The 24,321-nt window shown below is 44.2% G+C and overlaps 1 protein-coding gene across 4 annotated transcripts in view; it reads right to left on the reverse strand.

Moving 5' to 3' along the window:
- Positions 1-20,889, reverse strand: part of FNBP1L (formin binding protein 1 like) — a 159,831-nt gene extending 138,942 nt beyond the window's left edge. For 3 of the 4 annotated variants that reach the window (XM_073571423.1, XM_073571424.1, XM_073571422.1), the window contains exon 1: positions 20,650-20,889. In XM_073571423.1, coding sequence (XP_073427524.1) covers positions 20,650-20,673 — 24 coding nt within the window. In that variant the 5' untranslated portion in view covers positions 20,674-20,889. The remainder of the gene's footprint in view (positions 1-20,649) is intronic. The other variant, XM_073571425.1, reaches the window with a different exon arrangement.
- Between the last annotated feature and the right edge of the window lie 3,432 nt (positions 20,890-24,321).

The following is a 24,321-nucleotide window of genomic DNA, read 5'->3' on the forward strand; positions in this document are numbered from 1 at the left end:
GAGATCCTACACGAGTCCATCTTCTGACTTCAGGAGAACGTCTCGCACAGCCACGATTTCCACTATTTTCCGTGGTAGTCCCAATTGTATCCTAATGTACCACTGCGCTTTGGCTTTGCAGCCATTGCAGACCTCCGCTGAATATCAAACAGATGTGTTCGTGGTTTCGGGAAACTGGAAGGAAATGTATCCATAACAATGCAGACAGATTCAAGTTGTGAGTTATGTACAATGGAATTTCTTTTTTCCTACTCAAACCAAGACAGCAAGATAGAAAGTATCCTCACAATGTGCACCATAACTCAGCGCCGGGGATCACTCACATATATGCGATGAAACATCTTTGGTCTATGGCGTCACCGGTTGAATGAATATGTATGTGCCTATGGAATATCAGATTGCAATGTACTTCTCTAATAGAAATGTACAATTGCTGAGAAGCATGGACCTAACAGACCAAGTGTATAGGTGAAGGACAACACCTGATAATTGCACCAGAATGCCATTAAGGCCACGTTCACACGTTCAGTATATTACATCAGTATTTGTAAGCCAAAACCAGGAGTGGGTGATAAATACAGAAGTGGTGACATGTTTCTATTATACTTTTCCTCCGATTTTGGTTTTAGTTTACTAATACTGATGTAAAATACTGATCGCGTGAACGTGGCCTAATGCCACCACTCAGCACAGGCAGAACAACATGAGGCAGATGGGTTTGGCTTTGGAGAACTTATTAACCCGCCATACTTGGCATTAGACACGATGACACAGAAGGAAATTTCTGATCTAATCTATGACTTAATGACATATTAAAGGGAATTTCCTCAGTTAATAGTCTGCACATAGATTTGCTGCTTCTCGGCTTATTTCGCTTCTCTCCTGACGTTCACAATCTGATGCCATGGGGTATTTGAATAAACAGACAATATCCGATTTTAGCTCTGGACGCTCGGAGCCAAGTTGTCAATGCCGTGGTTGTCACGGTGTTTGATTTTCATGAATATTACAGCAGAAGTGTGAAGTTGCCTCTGCCCACGAGTCACAAGATGAGATTCATTAGGAATAATCTGCAGCCAGTGGCGTCACAAACTCTAGAATAGCAAGTAGCTCTGGGCAGAGAGCAGAACGCTACGTAAATGCTCTGCAGACCACAGAACCGGGGCTTAAAGTAACAGCCCCAAAAACCTGAAATCAGATATAATAAAAAATCTAAAAGCAATGCAAACAAGCTAGTGATTTTAGAGGCAGTCTGTCACCATGTCATAGTCTAAAGCTCCCTCACATACACTTTAGATAGCGGTCCACTGAATGATGGTTCGGCCGGCAACGGTTTCGCCCAACTCTCCATATGCAGGAGCGCATGCTTTGTCAAATCTTGACCAGGCTGTGGTCTCACGAACAGAGAAGTACGGCTTTCAGTTATTTCTATCAAGCCGTCACGCACTGGGTGGAAAAACCCTTGGCCTGTCCATACAGGACACAGACGTCTGAATCAGCCCGTACGCTGCGTTATTACGATGAGTATTTAGCTACTTTTTCATATTGCAGATTTTCTGCACCTATTTGGAAAATTAGGTCACTTGTATTTTTCACAATGCTTTTTTTTTTTGTCTTTTTTTGTCTGTCAGGTCTTAAATAAAGCTGTTTTGCTTTGATCAATCCTGATGTTTAACAAAATCTCATTGATAACAGTCATGCGCTTTTTAACTATGAATTTTCCGCATGTAAATGATATTCTATGGGGAAAACCAGTGCATAAAACAGCGTACCCCCACAGAAGAAATTGACATGTTGAGGATTTTAAAAAACGCACCGCATGTCAGTTTACACAGCATAAAATAAAAGCACAGCGGGCAGGAGCAATCTATAAATCCCATCCACTTTGCAAAAACTGTTTTATACGTAGCATAAAAAGTAAAAAAAAAAATTAAAAAAAAAAATATATGAATATGCCAGCTCCATATCTTAGTTATCATCCGTCACCCACCCCCCATACACACTGGACTGTTGGCTGAACCAGTTGATATTCGCAGTTTGATCCCACATCAGTCCAATTTGTATGGGAGCCTTAAATCTTACCCTACACATGAGATGGCCATCAAACATAGGGGAGCCCTCACAAGATAGCCATGCATTTATGTGTTTGCAATGAGGGTAAGGGAGAACGAAGAAAATGACTTTCAGACTCTTTAGGCAGAGACTTAAAGTGGCCTAGGCCGGATTATACTCCTCAGGGTCAGAATATACCCCAGCTGCTGTAGATCAGATTTTTCACACTTTTGAGAACCATCAAAAACAGGGGGGGGCAGTGACAGCGAATATGGCCCCAGACAGCACATAAGGGGGCAGAAACAGCACACAGGGGGGGCCTGCACGCTGTTTCTTCACCCCCCGCGCGCTGCCTGGGGCCCGGTTTTTCATGGTTCTCAAAAGCGTGAAAAATCTCATCTACAGAAGCTGGGGTATACTCTGACCCGTAGGGATGTAATCTGGGCCACTTTAATCCCGGTTATATTCTGGGTGAGGGGTTAATCTGGCCTGTTACATCGGACCACCCTACCAAATACTCTGAATGGCTACTTTGGAAAGAATGGAAGAATGTTAGTGATGAAAGGTTGGTGACGACCGTGGATAATCCTGTGATTAATAACAGGATAGGTATGGATGGCGCACATCAGCGCCCCAGAGGACTCCAAAAGCTTCAGCAAGACCATCTTTAATTTATCAAGTACTTTTCCCATTCACACAAAGCTGGTATTTAGGCAATCGTAGGCATAATAAAGCTATGCAGAATTTTTTTATTAACCGACTGTAAACAAATCAATAAAAATAAAACTCGAAAAATTTTGGCAAACAGAATTCCAAAGAAAAATTGACAAATGAGCTATCCCAAACCGGCGACATTTTTCCCTATTTCCATCTCAGCCAATGGATTGCTGTATAGTAAAGGTGGGTACACAGCTCCCAACTTTCCATGGTAAACCACTTCCACTCCCAAACAGGTAACTACATACCAGGATGGATGACCGATCTGTTAGCACAAATGTTGACATTCCAAGAATGCCGAAGAACTGACGACAACCATATAAAAACGGGAAGCATCTGAAGGATCTCCAAGGTATTAGAATAATATTTAGCCACTGATCAATTAAAGTTGGAGGACAACGAATATGATTAACATCTGTCATATCCTGATGAGCCGCACATCTGCCTAATCCTGTGTTATTGTGGGCAACCTGGGTGACAATCCCCATGAGAACTGTAATAGCGGCCACGATTGTCACTTACCTTACAAAGACCTAGCTATGACTAAGAAACTCATAAGGGACATTACACTCTGTCACAAATGATACTGACAGATCATTTATGCAGTTGATATTTGCACATTACTCTGGAGAGAAATGTGTTAAGATAAAGATTTTCGAGAACCCCTCACTGGCTCCACAAGATCTGCACACAATGACAGGAGTGAAGAAATGTCACTCCGCGGACGGATTTAATCCCCCAGCAGGATTTACCTGCTGGCTCATGAACTTTGACATGATACAGCTGAAACCAATTGCTCAACATCCTTTGTCGTCAGTCTACTACTAACAGAAACTACCTGCTGTGTGTGAATTTCTCCGTACAGTGCCGAGAGCCACCAAGTACCCTAGAAAGGTTCTTCTTACAGCACAATTCCTCTATGGGTTTCGTTGCAGAAATTCTACACATTTCACCGTTTGTATCGCGATATCCACAGCACAAATTAACATGATGAAGATTTCAAATGTCTAGTATAATGAGGAGCTTGGGAAAAGTCATCCACAATACTTATACTATGCCCCAAACGAAAAAACAATCAAATATCCTATATAAGTACAGGAATCTCTATTGGACTTCACCAGGGTACAAGAGGGAGTGAAGACATGCATATGTGAAACAGATGGGGCGCACGGATATAATTGTGTACATATAAATCTTAGTATACTACCATGATTATGGCACAGTATCACCAATTATAATTGCACTATCCCAACCATTATCGCAGACCTAACAAATAAAGTGTTGTGTACAGTATTGAATTTTTACCCTGACATGCAGTAGTGACCAGGGATAAATAGCAGTGCGCCCTCCCTGACGCGCGTCTCGGCCAGGAATACTTTGTAAAATTACATAATGGATTATCTGCAAACATTTCAAATACAAAAAAAATCTAATATGTTTCTCATGGGTTCCCAAGATATATAATGCATAACAATTGTACTTTTGCCTACAGAGTGTATGTTATGTTACAGGGACATCTTTTATTACACCAAGAGAAGCATTTAGGACATCCCATTCTAAAGCCATAAGCATTAATATGGATTTGGTCCTCCATTGCAGTTACAACAGCTCCTGCTCTTCTGGGAAGACTTGCTACAAGATTGTAGGAGTTTGTGTGAAGTTTTGAACATTCATCCACAAGAGCATTTGTCAAGTCTGACAGCAATGTTCAAGACGAGGGCTCACAATCTCAGTTATGGTTCATTTTAAATGTGTTTGATGGGTTTAAGATCAGGGCACTGTGCAGGTGCTTATGTTCTTCCCTCAACCAAGCCTTTAGGTACATTGCTTTATGCACCAAGATACTGTCATAGGACACAGAAAGGGGCCTTACCCAAAATGTTCCCACAAAATGTGAAGCTAAAATTGTCCAAAATGTGTTGAATGTTGAAGCATTAACATTTATCGTCACTGGACACTAAGGGACCTAGGCTGACTCCTGAAAAATAATTCAGAAGCATTATTCCTCCTCCACTATACCTTACAATGGGAACAATGCAATCAGGTAGGTACCGTTCTCCTGAGAGTCACCAAAGCCAGACTCATCCAGCAGATGCCAGACAGAAAAGTGCAATTCATCACTTCATAGAACTCATTTCCATGGCTTCAAACTTCAGTGGCCACTCCATCCGACACTTGGGATTGTGCTTGGTGATGTAAGGCATGAAGGCAGTTGCTCCCCTTTGGAATCCCTGGACATGAAGTTATCGGTACCCAAGTTTCTGATGACAGAGCAGGTTTGAAGCTCTGCAGTTATCGAGTCAGCAAAGCATTGGTGACTTTTATACACTGATACTCGGCCATAAAGCTGCACATCAGGTAATGTTACACAGTGATGAGCAGCTGTGGTTCCGGAACTTACACTTTTCTATAGTATCACTCAGTGGATGATAGAATACTTAGGAGGGAAGAAATTTCACTAAATTTACAATTCAGCGAGCTCTAAGACAACCTATATTCTCATATACGTTCGTAAAAGCAGACCGATTGGCAAGAGGCTGAATTTTATAGCTTTTTGACAATGGGACAGAATGAAAAATCTAATATCAATTTTAAGTGTGCCCCATTTTTTTTGTCCTTATTATGTATGTCAGCCCAAGGGTGGTGTCCCAAAAGGACACACAATCTGTTAGGTCCAGATTATAAAGAGAATACCCCTGAAATGGGTCGGGTTCATGAATAAAAATCTAAAACCTATGGTCGGCATTTACAGCAGCTGTGTGTGTCCAAATCCTCAATATTCAATGCAAAATTGTTTTCTTCTTTTCTTATAAAGTAATTTGGGGACAATTCTAAAACCCACATTTTACACATACCAATTACCGTACCAGGAAGAGGATTAGCAGAAGGAAAAGAACAATGGCCATAATGTCAGGATATAATGCGCTGTGCTGTCTGGCAGTCAAAGGGTTTCACTAATCCTTACCAGGCTACCATGTGAGTCCTACTAATCTTCTTTGTTTCATCTGCCAATTATCTTCCCAGAGTCCTGCTGTATATAGAAGAACATGGTATGGCAGATATGGAAGAACATGGTATGGCAGGCACCACTACCCCCCCTATCCTTGTGAAAAAAACCATACCTGTCTGATCAGAAAAGTTGGGTAACAGCGTCCACCTTATGGGTATGTGCAGACATTTAGTATTTGCAGCAGATTTTTTTTCTGCTGCCAAAACCAGAGGATTGGCAGGAAAAATGCTGCGCAAAATAAGCATTTTTTTTGCTGCATTTTTTTTTTCAATCATTTGAATGTGTGAAAAACACTGCAAAAAATCTGAAAAAATTGACTTGATGAAGACTTGAAAAACTGCTTTGAAGGATCAAATCTGCAAGGAAAAAATAAAAAGCATATGCCCAAGACCTCACTCACTTTGCTGGTGCTGTAAAAACACTGCAATTTTTTTGCAGCAAACACACAAGAAAAAAAAAAAAAAAAAAAACAAGTTTGTGAACAAGACCATAAATGGGGTAAGGGTCGTGTTTCATCACTTGTACCATATAGGATGTTTCCAGTATAAAAGTTTGGGTTAAGACCATTAATTGCATGATAGATATAAGTTTTCAACAAGTGCAATTACCACCAAGATAAAAAAAAAAAAATAAAAGAGACCTGTCACAACCGAAAAATGCAGATGTGTTTTGACTCCTTGTACTCGGCAAGAACCACAACGAGGAGGTAAGATTACTCCTGCAATATCAATCAGAACTATAAAACGCACAACTCCTAAATGACGGAGAAGACGTGATAATCTGCTCACCGATGCTGCAACAACCTATAAAGTGACAGTAGAAGATACCGGCATTGTCTGTATTTTCCCTGCACGGAGGAAGTTATTAATGCAGCAGGTGCCTGGAAAAGAAAACTATTCCATTTTGCAGACACATCTGGTAAACGTGCAGCGATGCCCAGGGATCTTCTGGTTCCATTCACAGTCAATTGGAGACCAGTAACCCAAACCCCAAAAGCCGTATTATTCCCGTACATCAGGAAAACGTCTAAATGACCTGTGCAGACAGTCAGGAAAAAAGCAGACTTCTGGCTAAATAGTTAAACCTGCTTTCAGATTTTCATCAAGTCTCCAGCTGTCATCACAAGCGAAGGGATGCATAGCAATAAGCAGAACTACTATGATTGTTAAAGCAGATTTGTCATCGGATTAAAATGCATGTATTATTAAATAGATCTTAGATCTGATGAGGCTATTGTGTTTACTTTGATACATCAGAATGCCTAATTAGCTGAGTCCATCTAGACATTCTCATTTAGTAACACATTTGCTAACTGTTAAAGAGGATTACAGAGCCATTCTGACAAATTGCATAGTAAGTACACCAGCATTTTCTGGTCCAAGATCTATTTAATCATATATGCGATACGTCTTTCAAAATCTGGTGATCGATGTATTGCAAAGTGACTCTACTGGGAAAGAATAGTGGCCATACATTTCTTTTGTACAGTCATGCACCCCAGTGACCTCGGTTTCCTCTTGCTGCCTGCTATGTGTTCAGACCGGTGCTCCGTTCCATCTGCGTCCAAGAAGGCCAGCACAGTGGCAAGATCAAACCGTGCCTCCCCTGCCCGTCTTATCCCAGAGCACAGTAGGTAAGGCGCGGCGTGGTGTCCATTTTGTGACTATTCTGACACTGCCATCAGTTTGGTTTTTCTGGTTCTATAATGGAACAGAAGATGGAAATGTGAATTCAGGAGTGCCTCGGGCTCTGGCCACATCTTGTCTTACAGACACAATATGTCACATGCATTCTGCGACATGTGCTACTACTCTTGGCACATGCTGGCTGAATGAGGGCCTAGGGCTCCTTGGAGTATAAATTGTAGAATAATCCCACTGTACACCTCCGACGTGCCTGAAAAAGGAGATGTAAGCGGATCCTCAGACAGCAGAACACATGTAAGGAAACGAGCTGCTCATTAAATATACATAGTGCACGCTCTGCTATCTGTGCACCAGAGGTAAGGACAGGCGATCCTGAAGAACCCAAAACCGTAGAGAACAAGAACACTTTCAAGGAAAACACTGACTGTGTACGCTATAACCTACCACAAGAACGTCAGACTGTGAGCTGGTGCTTCCCTAGTGGGACACGAAATCTGACAAATGGAAAGTACTTTGTATTCTGTACTGCGACCGATTACATATTAGCCAAAAATATACTAATGAACGATAATTCGCCACTTGGACAGGGGTTAATTGGCAGAAAAATAAAATAAAACCATTTCAGACTTCACGAGTTAAATTCCTTCCAACAATGACTCTTCCAGCGCTGATTACTGGCCAAAAAATCCAACATGTCTATCCGCTCTTGTGAATGATAAACTTTTGTTGGTCAGCGTTTGGTCAAAACAATCGTTATGGATGAAATTGTCTGTTTCCGCTGACTTATCTATTATACATGTGCAGGAGTGCGGTTCAAGAAGGTCAAACACGACGGAGCCAGATACGGGTTTTTGGTTTGTTCTCTGTGAAGCATGCTTTAGGTATGACTATTTTTTCCCCTAGAGCCTTCTCTTTAAACCAGAAAATCGAGTGTAAAAAATGTATCAAAACAACGAAAATGTAAAAAAAAAAAAAATTTGAAACTGCTGAAAGAATAGAAGTTATATAAAGGAGGTCTGTGGCGAAACCTGGCGGGAAGTGTTCCATTTCCCTTCAGCAACACCACAGGAGGAATGAAGTATGAGGGTCACACAACCGTTAATCTCTCATCCGAGAAAACCGGTCTGAGCAGTCCCATTTTCTCGAATGAGAGAAAAGCTGGTGAGTGACCCTAGCCTGATATTTCATTCCTCCTGTGGTGGTGATCACCTCTCTAATCAGACAGACTAAACTGCAGAAACCCTTAAAAACGGAAAATGATGACGTTGATGTTCATGATGATTCTCTGTACCAGGAAAATGGACTAAGTAGAAGCCATGCAATACTAAGGGTGGGTTCACATAGACTTAATTTGGAAGAGAAACTCCAAGTTTTAAAGGCGGATTTGTAGAATTTTTGCTCCAAAAAACTCATTAAAAAAAAAATTCAAAGTAAGATTAATGGAGTTGGCATCAGAAGAGTCATTGATCTGCGCTGTTATACATCCTATATATGCTGCCATTCCATTCTTCAGATGTCTAAATATACCGTAATCCACTTTATCCTTCACGCCCAACCTCCCTCCTCCACATACTTGCATTTGCAAATGAGTGAAAGCAAGCCAAACCCATTGCTAATCAGCCATTAAGTAAAATCGAGAACAATTGTACGAGCGTCACTAATGGCAATGTAATGTAAGGAATCCACGAGAAAATCATGCGCAAAAAATGGCAAAAGCGAAGATCTCTCTGACACTGCATTACTGTACTTGGGGAGTTGTGATTTTTCTAAGCAGAGTTCCCTTAAATCCTACAAATTGAATTACTGGCCAAGGGAACGGCAAACATAACAGAAAACGTTATTTTAATCATGTGCACAAATTCAGCTGGAAATCCATTTAAGATCCGGGCCAGTCTGCTGGGAAAGCAGCCCCTTTGTAGGAATCGCGCCTGAGCTGTCTGCATGCCGGCGTCATAGCGGGAGCCAATGCCAAACGATACTGGCATATCTGAGGAACATCCAAATGCACAGTGTGTGTTCTCGGCTTCGGAACTCGCTCGTTGTCAAGGCAACTATAAAAGTATTGAGGGCATCCTTTATATGCGGGCTAGGTAAAATGTTATACTTATATAGGATCCGGCGAGCCTCATCTGTACAGCGGCACATCTCGTTTGCAGACTTGGCAAAGACAAAATCTATGCAAGGAATTAATTATATCATGCATAAATAAAACGAAGGAACGCAAACTGCAAAATCTGATTCACTGCACAAATATTCAGTGATCTCAGGCCGTAATCCACGACATCCTGTGCCGGGTACTGTAGGTGCTCAAATTACATCCATGGGGTTCTGGACTCCTAACCAGGTCGTTCAAGTCATGCCTGTTCCTCGAGTTACTGCCAGCTCAGAGTGGCAGACTAGTATGCCGTGCACGCTGCATGAGTCAACGTAATGCTATTAACCCATGGGACCTGTGTAAGGGGCAAATTACGCTCCATGATGTGTGCCTGCCGAGCTCAAAAGGTCACAACTGCCTGTCAATGGCTTAATACACCTAAAGATAGACACAAGGAATTGAACAGGGACGTTACCGGACTACTATATAGTCTTTAAAGAGGACCTGTCACTTGCCACAAATACGAGGGGCGCCTGAAAAGTTCGAGGCCCACCCATCAAGTCTTTTTTGCATGGTCTTGTTTTGCAATGCAATATGTTATTTAGTTAGTTGAATGGTCTCATGAGCAATCTGGATTTATTTTGATTTTTTTTGTTTCCGTTACAGCATTTTAAAGTTGGGTCGCAAGGCTGAAATATGGAAATGGAGACGTTGGCAAAGTTCACACATCGGCTGTTGCAATGGCTGCAATTCACTCCTGTGGTTTCCAACTGCTTCAGCACCCACCCTATTCCCCTGATTTGGCTCCCTCGGACTATCACCTATTCCCACAGATGAAAAAGCACCTTGGTGGAATTGCAGCCATTGCAACAGCCGATGTGTGAACTTTGCCAACTTCTCCATTTCCATATTTTTCAGCCTTGCGACCCAACTTTAAAATGCTGTAACGGAAACAAAAAAAAATAATCAAAATAAATCCAGATTGCTCATGAGACCATTCAACTAACTAAATAACATATTGCATTGCAAAACAAGACCATGCAAAAAAAAGATTTCATGGGTGGGCCTCGAATTTTTCAGGTGCCCCTCGTATGTATTTGTTTATCTAGTGTAAATGCCGCTGTTCTCCTGAAACTGGAGACGTTTTTCTTTTCTTCCTACGCCTATCCGTTCTCGAGAAACGGCTTCTCCTTTCCTGTATAAAAATCTAGTATTTTAAGCCAAGTGGGTGTGGGAGTCTCCATTAGAGCCCTGCCCCCTTGGCTGACAAGACTATTTCTATACAAGAGGGGGCCATATCTCAGGAATGGAGAGGCGCAGGAACAAAAGGAACACATCAGATTCAGGGAAACGGCAGCATTTACACCAGATAAAACATTACTGATTTATTGCAAAAGGAAAGTCCTCTAAGGGTTTTAACATTAACATATTAATCTAATATGTCAACTACCTGCTCAGAGGGGCTCCAACCAAGTCTATCTTTAGAAAAACGGAAATCACAGCATGCCTTCCACATTAATTATTCTAAGAGTGAAATCAGTAGCAAAATCTGCATGTAAATCCAACTGACCATATAAAATACCCTGTGGAAACAAGTCACACATTCTGAATAGGTTTTCAATCTCAGAATATATAGCTCACGACATCCCACCAGATGTTGATCCCAGGGGACTCAGAGCCGAGTACAGAGCAGCAGCCCTGGATCAGGAGAAGAGCTTTTTTTTGTCTCGCCACCTTGGGTGGTACCCCTTAACAGTGTTAATACTACAGATGCCCTTGGATCGTGCCACATGACATGCCTCCTGACATTGCTAGCAGGCAGTCATCACAAAGAATTACCATCTGGGAGGTATGCTAGCTGGAATAACCGGAACCCATAAAGCCAACACCAATGGGCCTTTAGTTTTCATGATTGCAATTAACAATGGTTGGATCGGTTCGGGGGCATCTAGTCCATTGGTCAGGTCAGTAGTCTCTGGCCGCTGGATGGGAGGCTCACAAATCTTACCTGGAAGAGATTTGCAAGCCTCCACAGCCCTAGTGGCACGTCCACAAGGCCTAGCTGGCAGCCACAGATTACTGACCCTGCAATGTACCAAGATCCAATTGATTCGCTCTAGAAGGAAGCAACCATGATTATTTCCTCATTGCATACATAACCACTTTATATATCATTTAAAGGTCTTTATAATGGGTCCCGTTGATAGGTAATAACTGTCTGACTTCTAGGACTCCCAGCAATTATTAGCGTAGCGATCCTAAACCCACCTTTTTCCACACTGCACCCATCATCTCAAGAGAACGAGCCTGCATGGAGCAGCAGTCGTGCATGTACCTCGACGCTCTCTACAATGTGTATGGGTTGACAACTTCTGCAGTAGAGTTCTGTAGTTGTCCATCAACGTTGATCCTTCTGAATGGAGTAATACTTGGAAAATTATAGCGAGAACAACCCTTTAAAGATGTAAGGAAAGCGCAGAATTTTCTATGAAGGTACAGATGTATGTGCGCAGGGTACACCAATACAGTTTGTGGCTCTGGTGACAAAGAGGTGCTGAGGAGGCACAAACTCTTTATAATAAACCCTCATTGAAATACTTGCGCAGCTCTTTCCCTTCCTTATCCCAGAAGTGATACCTCATTTCTATCATATAGGAAATGAAGTTATGGATACGTGCCACATACATAAAAGCATGTTAAGGTTTCTCTTCCATGTTTTAAGGGATATTCCAAACTTGGCAATCACGAGAGTTAATAAATTATAGCACCGTTCTCAGGATGGATAGGGATCCCTTTGGTTGGACCTCCCAGCGATCACCAAGTTATTGCCTATCCTGTGCACAAGTGTTAATTTCTCAAGTTAAGAATAATCATTTAATAAAATTTCCACATCCACAAAAACACAAAAAGAGCTATAAAAATTGATATGATAAATGTCTCACGTATTGACGCATTACATACATCGGTGGTGAGGATCATTCGGCCCGCAGCCACAAAATTCTTCTCCGGCCCCCGGGCAGATTACCACCAGGGACTGGAGTGTTCAGGCTGGCGGACAGCTGCGGGCAATTTAACTACTCATTGTGGAGCATGCAATAATGGACTACATCCTCACACTGGCCAGTGCCAGCATGAGGATGTACCTTGTGGGCAGTCAGAGCGCTTTGTACTACCGTCCCACCATTGATTGGAGACCGCAGCGACAGCCCCAGCATCTCCAGTAATGCATATGGCCCAGGACCACCCCTCCTGTGACGTGCATGCCCCCCAGAATCTCCTGTAATGTATATGGCCCAGGACCACCCCTCCTGTGACGTGCATGCCCCCAGCATCTCCTGTAATGCATATGGCCTAGGACCACCCCTCCTGTGACGTGCATGCCCCCAGCATCTCCTGTAATGCATATGGCCTAGGACCACCCCTCCTGTGACGTGCATGCCCCCAGCATCTCCTGTAATGCATATGGCCTAGGACCACCCCTCCTGTGACGTGCATGCCCCCAGCATCTCCTGTAATGTATGTGGCCCAGGACCACCCCTCCTGTGACGTGCATGCCCCCAGCATCTCCTGTAATGTATGTGGCCCAGGACCACCCCTCCTGTGACGTGCATGCCCCCAGCGTTTCCTGTAATGTATGTGGCCCAGGACCACCCCTCCTGTGACGTGCATGCCCCCAGCATCTCCTGTAATGCATATGGCCTAGGACCACCCCTCCTGTGACGTGCATGCCCCCAGCATCTCCTGTAATGTATGTGGCCCAGGACCACCCCTCCTGTGATGTGCATGCCCCCAGCGTTTCCTGTAATGTATGTGGCTCAGGACCACCCCTCCTGTGATGTGCATGCCCCCAGCATCTCCTGTAATGTATATGGCCCAGGACCACCCCTCCTGTGACATGTATGCCCCCAGCATCTTCTTTTCAAAATTCACTGCAAAGAGTCGACTGCACTCCAGAACGATGCAAGTCTGGAAAATCAGTTGCGAATAGCAATATCGATACCACCTAACATCACAGCCACGCCAAAGAGCATTTCACTAAGGGCGAGTTCATTAAATGTTTATATAGAAGGATAAATATCAAGTTGATCATTTTCTACGGCCCCCAAATGAAGGTATAAATATCCATATGGCCCCTTGCAGAAATAGGGTTCCCCACCCGACATACATAGTGTGCAACATTCTGAGAATATAACACATGAATGAGAATTTTTTCAGTTGTTGGAAACTATTACTACAGGTTATTAGGCAAGAAGGCAGTACTCAGAAATACTCACTAAAGCATGATTACTTGACCTGTCACTAAAGGAAAAAGAGCACTCGATGGGTGAACGATTCATTTTTCTTGCATAACCAACAAATATATACAAGTAAACAAAGAAAGAAACTGATCCAGATATGGAAAAAGTAAAACTACATAAGATCCCTCTCCCCAGCATGTGTCAACAGGTGAAAAAAAACATAGGAAAGATAAAGCCCTAAAAAGACCGCTGTCAGCACGTTACTCACGCTAATGTATTTGCTGTTTAAAGGGCATGTCTGCTATACAAAGCACAGATCGATATAAATACTTTTATGCTCAAAAATGCCGAAAGTATTCTATTAGTGATGTGTTTATTGGCTAACCAGAAGAATAATGTTTGCAAGCTTTCAGGGCACAGCTGCTCCTTCTTCAGGCTTGGAAACCTGCCTGAAGGAGCTGCTGTGCTCTAAAAGCTTGCAAACATTCTTCTGGTAAGCCAATAAACTCATCACTAATAGAATACTTTTGGCATTTTTGGGGCATAAAAAAAATATTTACATCGATTTTTCTGGCTAACACGGTACCACAATATAATTTTTTATTGTACATTGTACAAACCACAGTGAACTGTTCTCCAAAGAGGGAGCAGTAGTCTTGAAGGACACACTGCACCTCAAAAGGCACTACACCATAAGGTGGTCCTGGCTCTGTCAAGTGTCTGCACTGTTGGTTAGGCTCATACCACATCTGGGCATTGTGTTCAAATGGACAATTTATACAAATATATACGCAATTGGCAAAAATTGGGGGTGCAAAAAAATATCTGGCACTTTTTGGAAACAAAAAAAAAAAAAAAAGTCAACTGCCCAATGTATGGGACAAATATTCAGTCATACCAACCAATGGGACATCAGGCGGTAAATAACGGCACACAACGGAATTTGAGATGGGGCCAGTAGGTTCTCAACCCAGAATCAAACTTAATTGAATTGTCCAGTGAGAACAAGTTATTAATCATCCACAGAATAGAGGAGAACTTTTTGATCATGGTGGTCCGACTACTGGGACCAGTACTGATTGGCAGAATGGACCACTTTTATCCTTGTTAAGGCTCTTTCACACGAACGTAGGTTCTCCTAGAAAAGCAGATGAGACTCGCCTATTTAATTTTTTGGGAAAAAATAAATACATTATATATAATTACATTCCGCATTTTTTCGCATCCAGCAGATAAGCAATTACGTACCGTACTTGTTTTCAGCAGAAAATCCGATTATTCACAAACTTCCCTACATGCCAATATCCAAAATTAAAAAAAAATAAATAAATAAATAAATAAATTTGAAAACTATATCCAATTGTATCCCAAACAGTGTGGAAATTTGCAATTAAAAAGGACATCCAAGTCAGCCACATCTCAGCATCTCTACAGGGAAAGTAGCAGTGCCCAGGAGAATAAGCTGCAAACATGATGCCCGCTTTATAATGCTTATGACTAGAGTTGAGCGACTTTGGTCGGATCGGGTTTCGTGAAACCCGAATGAAACAAAATAAGTTTCAGATGAAACTCGTCCGACTAGAGCAAAAAAAAGTCGGAGTTTCGTCCGACTTTTATTTCCCATTGACTTGCATTGGGGTCGGGTTTCGGACGAAACTCCGACTTTGTTTTGCTCTAGTCGGACGAGTTTCATCTGAAACTTATTTTGTTTCATTCGGGTTTCACGAAACCCGATCCGACCAAAGTCGCTCAACTCTACTTATGACAGATCCACCAAGGCCTAATCATATAAACACAATTTAAAGCATTTAAAAATGTTGGAATAATCATAATACACAAATCACAAAGGATTTGTAAGATTTACGGTAAAAAAATAAATAAATAAAAAAAAAAATGCTCTAATGCGATCATCATGGAACCTGTCATCTAGTAATTTACAGAACAACATACTTTAATAGATCAGGAACAGGATTTTCTATATAGATTTAAACAAAAACAGACTTTGGATATCCTGAAAAGACACTATCCGGCGTCCTGGCCGCAATATGTTCTAGCTGAGAAAGAAGCAACTGAAATTTCTGCAAGATCAGATCGGAAATTGTTTTTTTAACTGCACAGACTGTGGATTTTGGCCACTAATTTGGAAATCCCAGTTGGTTTGGTTTTTCCTAAGAGCCCCGTCACACAGTGATCTCGCTAGCGACATCGCTGCTGAGTCACCAGTTTTGTGACACAACAGCGATCTCACCAGCGAGATCGCTGTGTGTGACAGCGATCAGCGACCGGCCCCCCTGCCGGGATCGCTGTAGGAAACCGCTGGACATTTCTTTTGTCGCTGGTCTCTCGCTGGCCAGCACGTATCGCTGCGTGTGACAGGCGGGAGACCAGCTCCCTGCATCAGTGCACTGGTAACTAACAAACACAGCGACGCCACGCACTCGGCGTCGCTGTGCTGATCGCTGGTGAAGCTGTCTGTGTGACAGCTCACCAGCGATCACATAGCGACTCACCAGCGATCCTGACACGTTGATATCGTTGTCGGGATCGCTGGTGAGTCGCTATGTGTGACTCCAGCTTAAGGCATTGACGAGAAATCCTACCTAGGATAGCACCAAGTGGAGGATTTCCTCTGGAGTTACAATGACACAAATTAGTAGTAACTGCATAGATTACACCCACAGCTCAATTTTGTGTTCTGACTGAAGCTACGCTTTACAACAATTAGGATTAAGTGCGAGTTCAAAATAAAAAAAAACAAAAATACTTAAATGCTTTACTACTAATGAACAGAGCTCAGAAGTCATGCAAATCAAGACGCTTAAAAGGACATTCTGATGGGTCATTTTTGTCATGGTCTGAATAGTTAGTACCCGTGTCATGGGGAAATAGAACCTGTCTTCCGGTACATGTGGACTATTTTTGATGAAGGCAACAACTCCTTTGATTCTATCACAACTTCAAAACAAGACACTAAGGTTCCGATTGCGTTTCGGCAACACCTCAGTGGCTCCGCTGGGACTTTCGTCTGTAGCCTTGAAGACAGGATTCGAGCAGGACGCCCAACAGGGCCATGAACTGTAACGAGGCAGGCAGTCTCTTCGTGCTCTAGATGACCTCATTTTTTTTACAGTGTCCATTTACTTGAGGTTGGTACAAAAGTGCAGCCATCCATACTCTGGTGCCCACCTCAAGAAGACTGACACTGCTGCAACAGAGACCAAGACAGAGCCCGAAATGACATTGCCTTCCGCATTAAATCAATGAACCCTTCAGGGGTCCACTCGAATCGCGTTTATCAGGGCTTTTGACTGAAGCTCTGACATGTAGCAAAAACACCACGTAAACATATATACCCTAAAGTCTCATTCAGAGATGTCCTTCACCTACCTGTTATAAGGGCGATTCTCATGGATACAGCACACCAATTATAGTCCATGGGGCCGTCCCCGTCAGTGTTCTTTTGCTGACTAAGTGTCCATTATACAGGTCTATCCTTGACCCGAACTCACCTACTCAAATCAAAGGGTCCGTGATTTAAAAAAAAAAAAAAACTGACGACACCACATGAGCACCATCCGTGTGCTGTACACTTTTTACTAGTTAATCAAGAGGAAAAGCTCAGAATTTTTTTGGGTTTTGTTTTTTTTTTGCATACGACAAAAACAGATGACTGATTGTAAAAATGAATTCTTGGACCAAAAAAGAATGAAAATTGGATCCAGCACACTGGTGAAAAATAGTTATTTTCTCATACGCAAGAAAAACAAAACAGACGGTGTCAATGAGAAGTAAGGAGGAGCAAGAACATTAGACCTCATAAATGACCATATTATATATGGAGGCACCATACAGGAGTAAACCGGATGCCTATTATTGCATCATAGAGACCACAGAGCTTTATACATGGTCCATACTCACATCTTGGCAAGGTCTCATATCTGGTGCCGACGTTTGCCTAATGCAAGATTCGTCTATAGCATAAAGGTTTGCACGATCGGCAATGATCTTCCCACCTGCACAAGGTACACGGCAGTACTTTCATACGGCTACATTTCCTGTGTTTTGTTCCTCCTCAATATTTAAAAGACAAACTGACAACTGGGCGTGACCCATTGCCATTGTTAAAGGGGTCTCCACACAGTATCAACACCGATTGTATAGGGACCCCCCCAAACTGGAAACCCTCATCCATCAACGTTCTCATACAGGAACAGAGAAGCTTTTTAGAATTTTCATTTTGGGGGATTGTAAGTATTTACAAAGAGACGTGTGGAGAGGAGACGGATCCTCTAATTCAGGAATAAGTTGAAGCCTCAGAAAGTCCAAACCTTTAAATAAAATGAGGGGGGAAAACGAGGACAAAGCCACAGTTAGGACGATCATGGGTAAATCTTAGCACTTGTAATGACAAAATAATAATATCCTAATGAATCAATCTATTGACTCAGAACATTTACATGATCTTCTGTCCTTAGTCATTATAGATTTATAACATGTTACATCCATAAGAACTTCAAAGCTCCGACCAACACAAACGTCAGTATTGGAATATTTACTAATGGAAAGCCATTTGTACCACAGCAAGACATTTGCATTCACATTACAATACTGGAGCATGCAGCATGGAAGGATGAATAGGAAGCAGAGTATTTGCCCATATGAAGCTACTATTAAAAACCTGCATGTGACCGGAGCCACCTCTTCTACACATCTCGCATGAATCAGGGAGTAATCAGAGCACAGACTCATTTCCTCTTCCCAGACTCGCTCTGCAGGTGGTCTTACTGCCCCCATTATACCACAGGATGTAGGAAATAGTCACCCGAAAGGTCTAAACATAAGTGATTTTCACCTCTAAGTTGCATTTTCTCACACCATTGCCTATGAACCATATATAATCGTGTCCTGACGGGTGCGTCGCCTTCCACCTCCCATGATCATGTTCATCATATTATATAACCAAGTTCCCAAAACTGGATTCCCAGTTGCGCGATCAGTAACTAGTTTCGCTTAGGCCTCGAATCACATCCAGTTGACTGGTTAAGACCCCATTATGGTTCTACTGGACCAAACCCAGTGAATAATAGAGGACTATAATGGTGTAATTCTGTGGGGGTCATACAGATCCCAAAAATACTCCTGTGTGTGACTGTAAGCGGCAGCCTGTATTCCGACCAGACAGAAGCAGAGGAAATTACTAATCTGCTTTATAACGAGACCAATCCCATGTTAGAGAGCAATTCTGCTAATAGCAGTAAATTAGGGAATCATCTTCTATGCGATTTCCTAGGTTACGTCCAGTGTACGAGTCTTATCCCCGTGTCTGCAGAAATCCTTCATCACGTTGTGTTTGGACGTGTAAGATACAGAATCCCAAATCCATATCTGCCGACATCACCACCTCCTCTCCATCAGCCTGGGACAGACATTTCTTGGTGACAAGCCCAGGCCCCAGAGAACGTCTGGCACTACTCAGTATACGGAGGCCCAGAATGGGGGGTTATTATATAGCAGTCTCTTTATATCTTAATGTATCCATCTCCATTGGGGAGGGGGGGGACTGATCCAGCCAGCTCACAGAGCGTAAGAGTGCGCAATACTGACTACTGTAATGACCTGGTCTATGATTAGAATGGGATTACACACCATCACTTTGCATTGTTTGCACACAAAAATATAAACTAAAATTGGGAAGAAGGAGCTGAACAGGGGGGTGGGATGACTGTGCCCCCGGAGAATGTGGGGCCACTGTGCCTCCAGAGAATGGGGTGATGGGGGGGGGGGAGGGTCACTGTGCCTCCGGGGATAAGTGGCCACTGTGCCTCCGGAGAATGTGTGTGTGGGGGGGGGGATGAGGGGCCACCGTGCCTCCGGAGAATGGGGGGGTGTTGTGACTGTTCCTCCGGGGGATGAGGGGCCACCGTGCCTCCAGAGAATGGGGTGATGGAGGGGGATCACTGTGCCTCCGCGGATGAGGGGCCACTGTGCCTCCAGAGAATGGGGGGGTTGTGACTGTGCTTCCGGAGAATGGGGAGGGGGATTGTTGTGACTTCCTCTGGGGGATGATGGGCCACCGTGCCTCCAGAGAATGGGGTGATGGGAGGGTCACTGTGCCTCCGCGGATGAGGGGCCACTGTGCCTCCAGAGAATGGGGGGGGGGGGGGTGACTGTGCCTCCAGAGAATGGGGGGGGGGTGACTGTGCCTCCAGAGAATGGGGGGGGGGGGTGACTGTGCCTCCAGAGAATGGGGGGGGGGGACTGTGCCTCCAGAGAATGGGGGGGGGGGGACTGTGCCTCCAGAGAATGGGGGGGGGGGACTGTGCCTCCGGAGAATGGGGGGTGGGGGTGGGTGGGACTGGGCCTCCGGAGAATGGGGGGGGGGGGGACTGGGCCTCTGGAGAATGTGGGTGGGGTGACTGGGCCTCCGGAGAATGGGGGGGGGGGGGTGACTGGGCCTCCGGAGATCACTACCGCATGTGATCATTATAGTGGTGCACCTAATTAATGACAACATGGAGCGAGATGGGGGCATTGTGCCCACCATAGAGGAAGAGCCCAAGATCTGTGGGGAGCCGATAGTGACTGCAGCCAGGAAGCGGACATGAAAGAAAGGGTGTGATCTGTCTGCTCCAGGCAGGGAGACAAAAGCCGCCCTTCACCTGGCTGCGCACTGCCCGCACACAAAGCGGCTCCGGGCGGCCACACAACGGCCCCACAGTCAGACCCCAAACTAGCAGCTCTCACCAGCATGCACGGGAGGGAGCCGCCGCCGCCGCCGCATGCAGTGTGTACGAAGTGCAGCACCTGGCGCTGCAGCCGCCGCACTACCTCCAAATCACCTTCACACCCCTCCCAGGAAACAAAGCGCCGGAGCCGAGGGCGCACACTCACCCACAGCTCCGTGCCCCAGCTCATGGCTCCGGCTGCTGGGTGTAGTGGGGCAGAGCTCTGCGGTGTCCGGGTGTGAGGGAGGACAGGCGGCGCGGTGTCCGGCTCTTCTGCTGCTGCTTGTGGCTCCTTCCTTGTGTGTTGTGTGAAGATTGGGAAGGAGGGGGAGCAGGTCCTGAGAGGGAGGAGAGAGGAGGCGGGAATGGCGGGGAGGAGGAGAAGGCTGGGCAGGGAGGCAGGCGGGTGCAGGGACATAGGTGACTATGGCTCCCAGATGGCGACTTTCTGTTGCTGCCCATATACAGGTTAGTCCAGTCAAAATACGGTTTGACCTGGAACAAATTGCAAGAAAGCGTTTTATGATTTTTTTTATTACTATTATGTGGGGAACAACATATTAAAAGTTTTCCAAAAATTGATCACCACAAAGGTCCTAACTATGACGTCATAAGACGATGACAGCCATCGCGCTAAAAATAACTAATATTTCCCTATTTCAAAGCTGTAGCTTTAGGTTACAGAAGAGTTTGCATTTTGTATACTATATATTTTCATATAACAATTTTTATGCAAAGTTTTATACTAACTACATGGACAGGCGCAGTCATGACGTCATCAATGACATCACGACATATGTACATTTCTATAGAATTAATACACAGTGCATTTTAAGACCTACTTCATCACTGAATAAGCGTGTCAGGTCAATACCCACTATTTTCATCATCAGACACTGCTTCCTCACTCATATTGTCACAATGCCCTTCTTGACAGGGTCCGCATACCCGTGAACAGGTAAGTCTGTGTCTTTTGGAAGTGCACAGAAGTGTACTACAACCACGAGAACAATTGCAGTGATTTATTTTCAGAAGTGTTTCTGGCGCGGGTGAAGTATCCATCATCACTGGAACTAGACTGTTGTTCTGCAATTCCCATCCCCATTCAGTAGTGTCCATGGCCTCACCATTGTCCATCCAAAGCATCACTTGGAGGTAACTCCGAAGGGCATGATACTTTGTTGCAGAGGAGGTCGGTGGCAGTCGTTCTGGTGTAACAAAGATTTTGGCTGAACCAACTTTTTTGCAGAGAGTAGAATACCTCATTGCAGACAGATTGTCTCCAGGTTTGCCCCCAAACAATGCCACCATCGCTTTACACCCAGCGTCTTCAATCTCAGCTCTGCTTTTGTTAGGTGTGGAAAATATTTTAGCACAGCTATTTAAGACCGAGTCTCCCTTCAAAACCTTGTGTAGACCGAGATTTTTTCCGATTCCAAAAACCGCGGAAGTGGTATCGCAACCCGTGAATGCATGAAGGAACAGAAGACTGCTGCAGACATGGTTTCCCAGGAACTTCTTCATAGCCTTAACGTCGTATACTGTTGCAGGACTCCCTTTATCCAAGTAGAAATAAAGCTTGTTGCCATCGCTGGTTGACGCGAGATGAAGTAAAAACACCAAAAGATCTGTATCTTCGCCAATGAGACGAGTACTTTTGTTGGATGACATTGACACTGCTGCCTTAACAATCTCCACATCTGCATCCCCCTCTGATTGTATTACGTGGCAACCTCTGTCATTCATGCGCTGTGAAACAAGATAAAACTGGGGAAAGAAAGAGCGCAATAGGGTCTTATCTGGGTAACAGATGAAATAAATTCAAAGGAATCTACTCACCTTTTCCAAGCTAGATTAAAGCATGTAAGTCAATGTCAGCCTGCTGCACGCCCGAGGTTCACGTCCGTGACCACAGATAAAGATCCTTTTGGATAGAATATTTAGGCTTACTGTGCGCTGCTGAGACCAGGATAAAGTCACCACATGAGAAACTTTTTAACTCTTTATTCCCAACGCGTTTCAAAGTGGAAAATCACTTCTTCAGGGGATGACATAGAGTCATAGAAGTGATTTTCCACTTTGAAACGCGTTGGGAATAAAGAGTTAAAAAGTTTCTCATGTGGTGACTTTATCCTGGTCTCAGCAGCGCACAGTAAGCCTAAATATTCTATCCAAAATGCGCTGTGAAACGAGATTCATAAGAGACTGTTCTCCATATTCGAAAGGAAGTCCTCCTTTTTCCCGACAAATTTAGTTCCTTCAGCAATGTTTACTTTGTTATTTGTTCGTTTTTTGCGCCGTCGCTGATGGGTAATGTCCTTAGTGTTTGGTCCTCCAATGTAACCATCAAATACTATCGTAGCCTTACCATAGTGCTTTAGTGTGAAAGATGCATAGTGGGTCGCCCTCCCAGGGCTGTGGGGTACTCGGTACCGGACCGGTGTCAGGGGGATGTGTCACAGCAGCGATGACCCGGTCCGTGGCCCTGGGCGCCCAAGTAATGAGGAGATGTAGTTATTGGTAGAATAGTTCGTGACGCCACCCGTGGTGTTTGGCAAATGTGGTGTTAGGCCAACGCTGCATACAGATCCACTGGAACTGATGGTATGTGCAGCTTAGATGGTAAAGCTCCCCACAGGTGGAGCTGTAGTCCCAAGGCAGTGTAGATGTAGCTGGCACGGGAATGTAGCAGTGCCAAAAGCGTAGGGAACAGACAAGACACAGCGGTTGTAGTTTCTGTACCTTTACTGAGTATATGCAGTCCAGAGTCCTGATTACAGATGGTATTGGAGCAGGTTAGCCTGGAAGCAGATCAGGATTCTCTCTCAGCAGAAGGGCTGTGCAGTCTCCTTCCTAGCACTTGTAGTGTGAAGCACTCCAGTACTTAGTTACTCTGAAATGCCTCTCCAGATGTTCCTAGAACTATACTTGTATGACAGACAGCTGTAGCCTCTCTCGGGGACTCCTTTCCTGAGTCCTGGCTCTCTATCCAATTGCTGTTGTGTCCCAAGTCTTTGCTGGGAGCAGGGCATTTACAGCCTCCTACTCCTCTGGTATCTGTGGCAGGACCGTTAGTATCCGTACCACCGTGGAGACCAGGCTCCAGTCTTTGCGCTCTAGCGGTGAGGGAGCTCTCCTCCCGGAGCTCAACCTCCACCCCGCTCCACACGTCTGCACACGTGGACCTCCTCACACAATCTGACTACTCCTTCCTCCTGACCCTCAGAGAGCACTCTGCTCCTCAATCCTGGTTCAGAGCTCCCCCTGCTGGCCCGGAGTGGAACTGTGTTGCATGCATTAAGTTAACTGCTGGAGAGACCCATCACTACTTCCAAGCCTGGCATTACCCTCCCCTGGAGGAAGGCAAAGCCAGTGTGGCGACCATACCCCTGGGGGCACCACATTCCCCCCTAGTTCAAGTCAGCACTCCTGGGCTGAACAAAAACATGAAAAACAACATATGAACATGTTAACAGTAATAGTTGTACAAGATTTAAAAATGAAAAATGTACAAAAAACAAGTGCTCAAAAATGATCCTATGATGACAAGTCCAACATCAATGTCCATGGTCCATTCCTGGCAAATGGTGAACTATTTATAAATAAAGTTTTTGACCACACACAAGTGCTATAGTTCAGTGTCCATAAAACAAACCAAAGATAACTCTTACAGGTCACCTGTAGGTACAAAACTTAGAAAACAGTTACATATTAACATTCAATTTCAGTATTCACATTTTACTTTATATGCGGAACCTAAATGGTAGGACACCATGTGTTGTACGAGTGGATCTGCGTACCACTGGTGTAGTGGTCCCTACCAACCGACTGGTCCTAA

Source organism: Dendrobates tinctorius, unplaced genomic scaffold, assembly GCF_039654945.1.
Source record: "Dendrobates tinctorius isolate UK_male_01 unplaced genomic scaffold, ASM3965494v1 ptg000029l, whole genome shotgun sequence".
Lineage (NCBI taxonomy): Eukaryota > Metazoa > Chordata > Amphibia > Anura > Dendrobatidae > Dendrobates > Dendrobates tinctorius.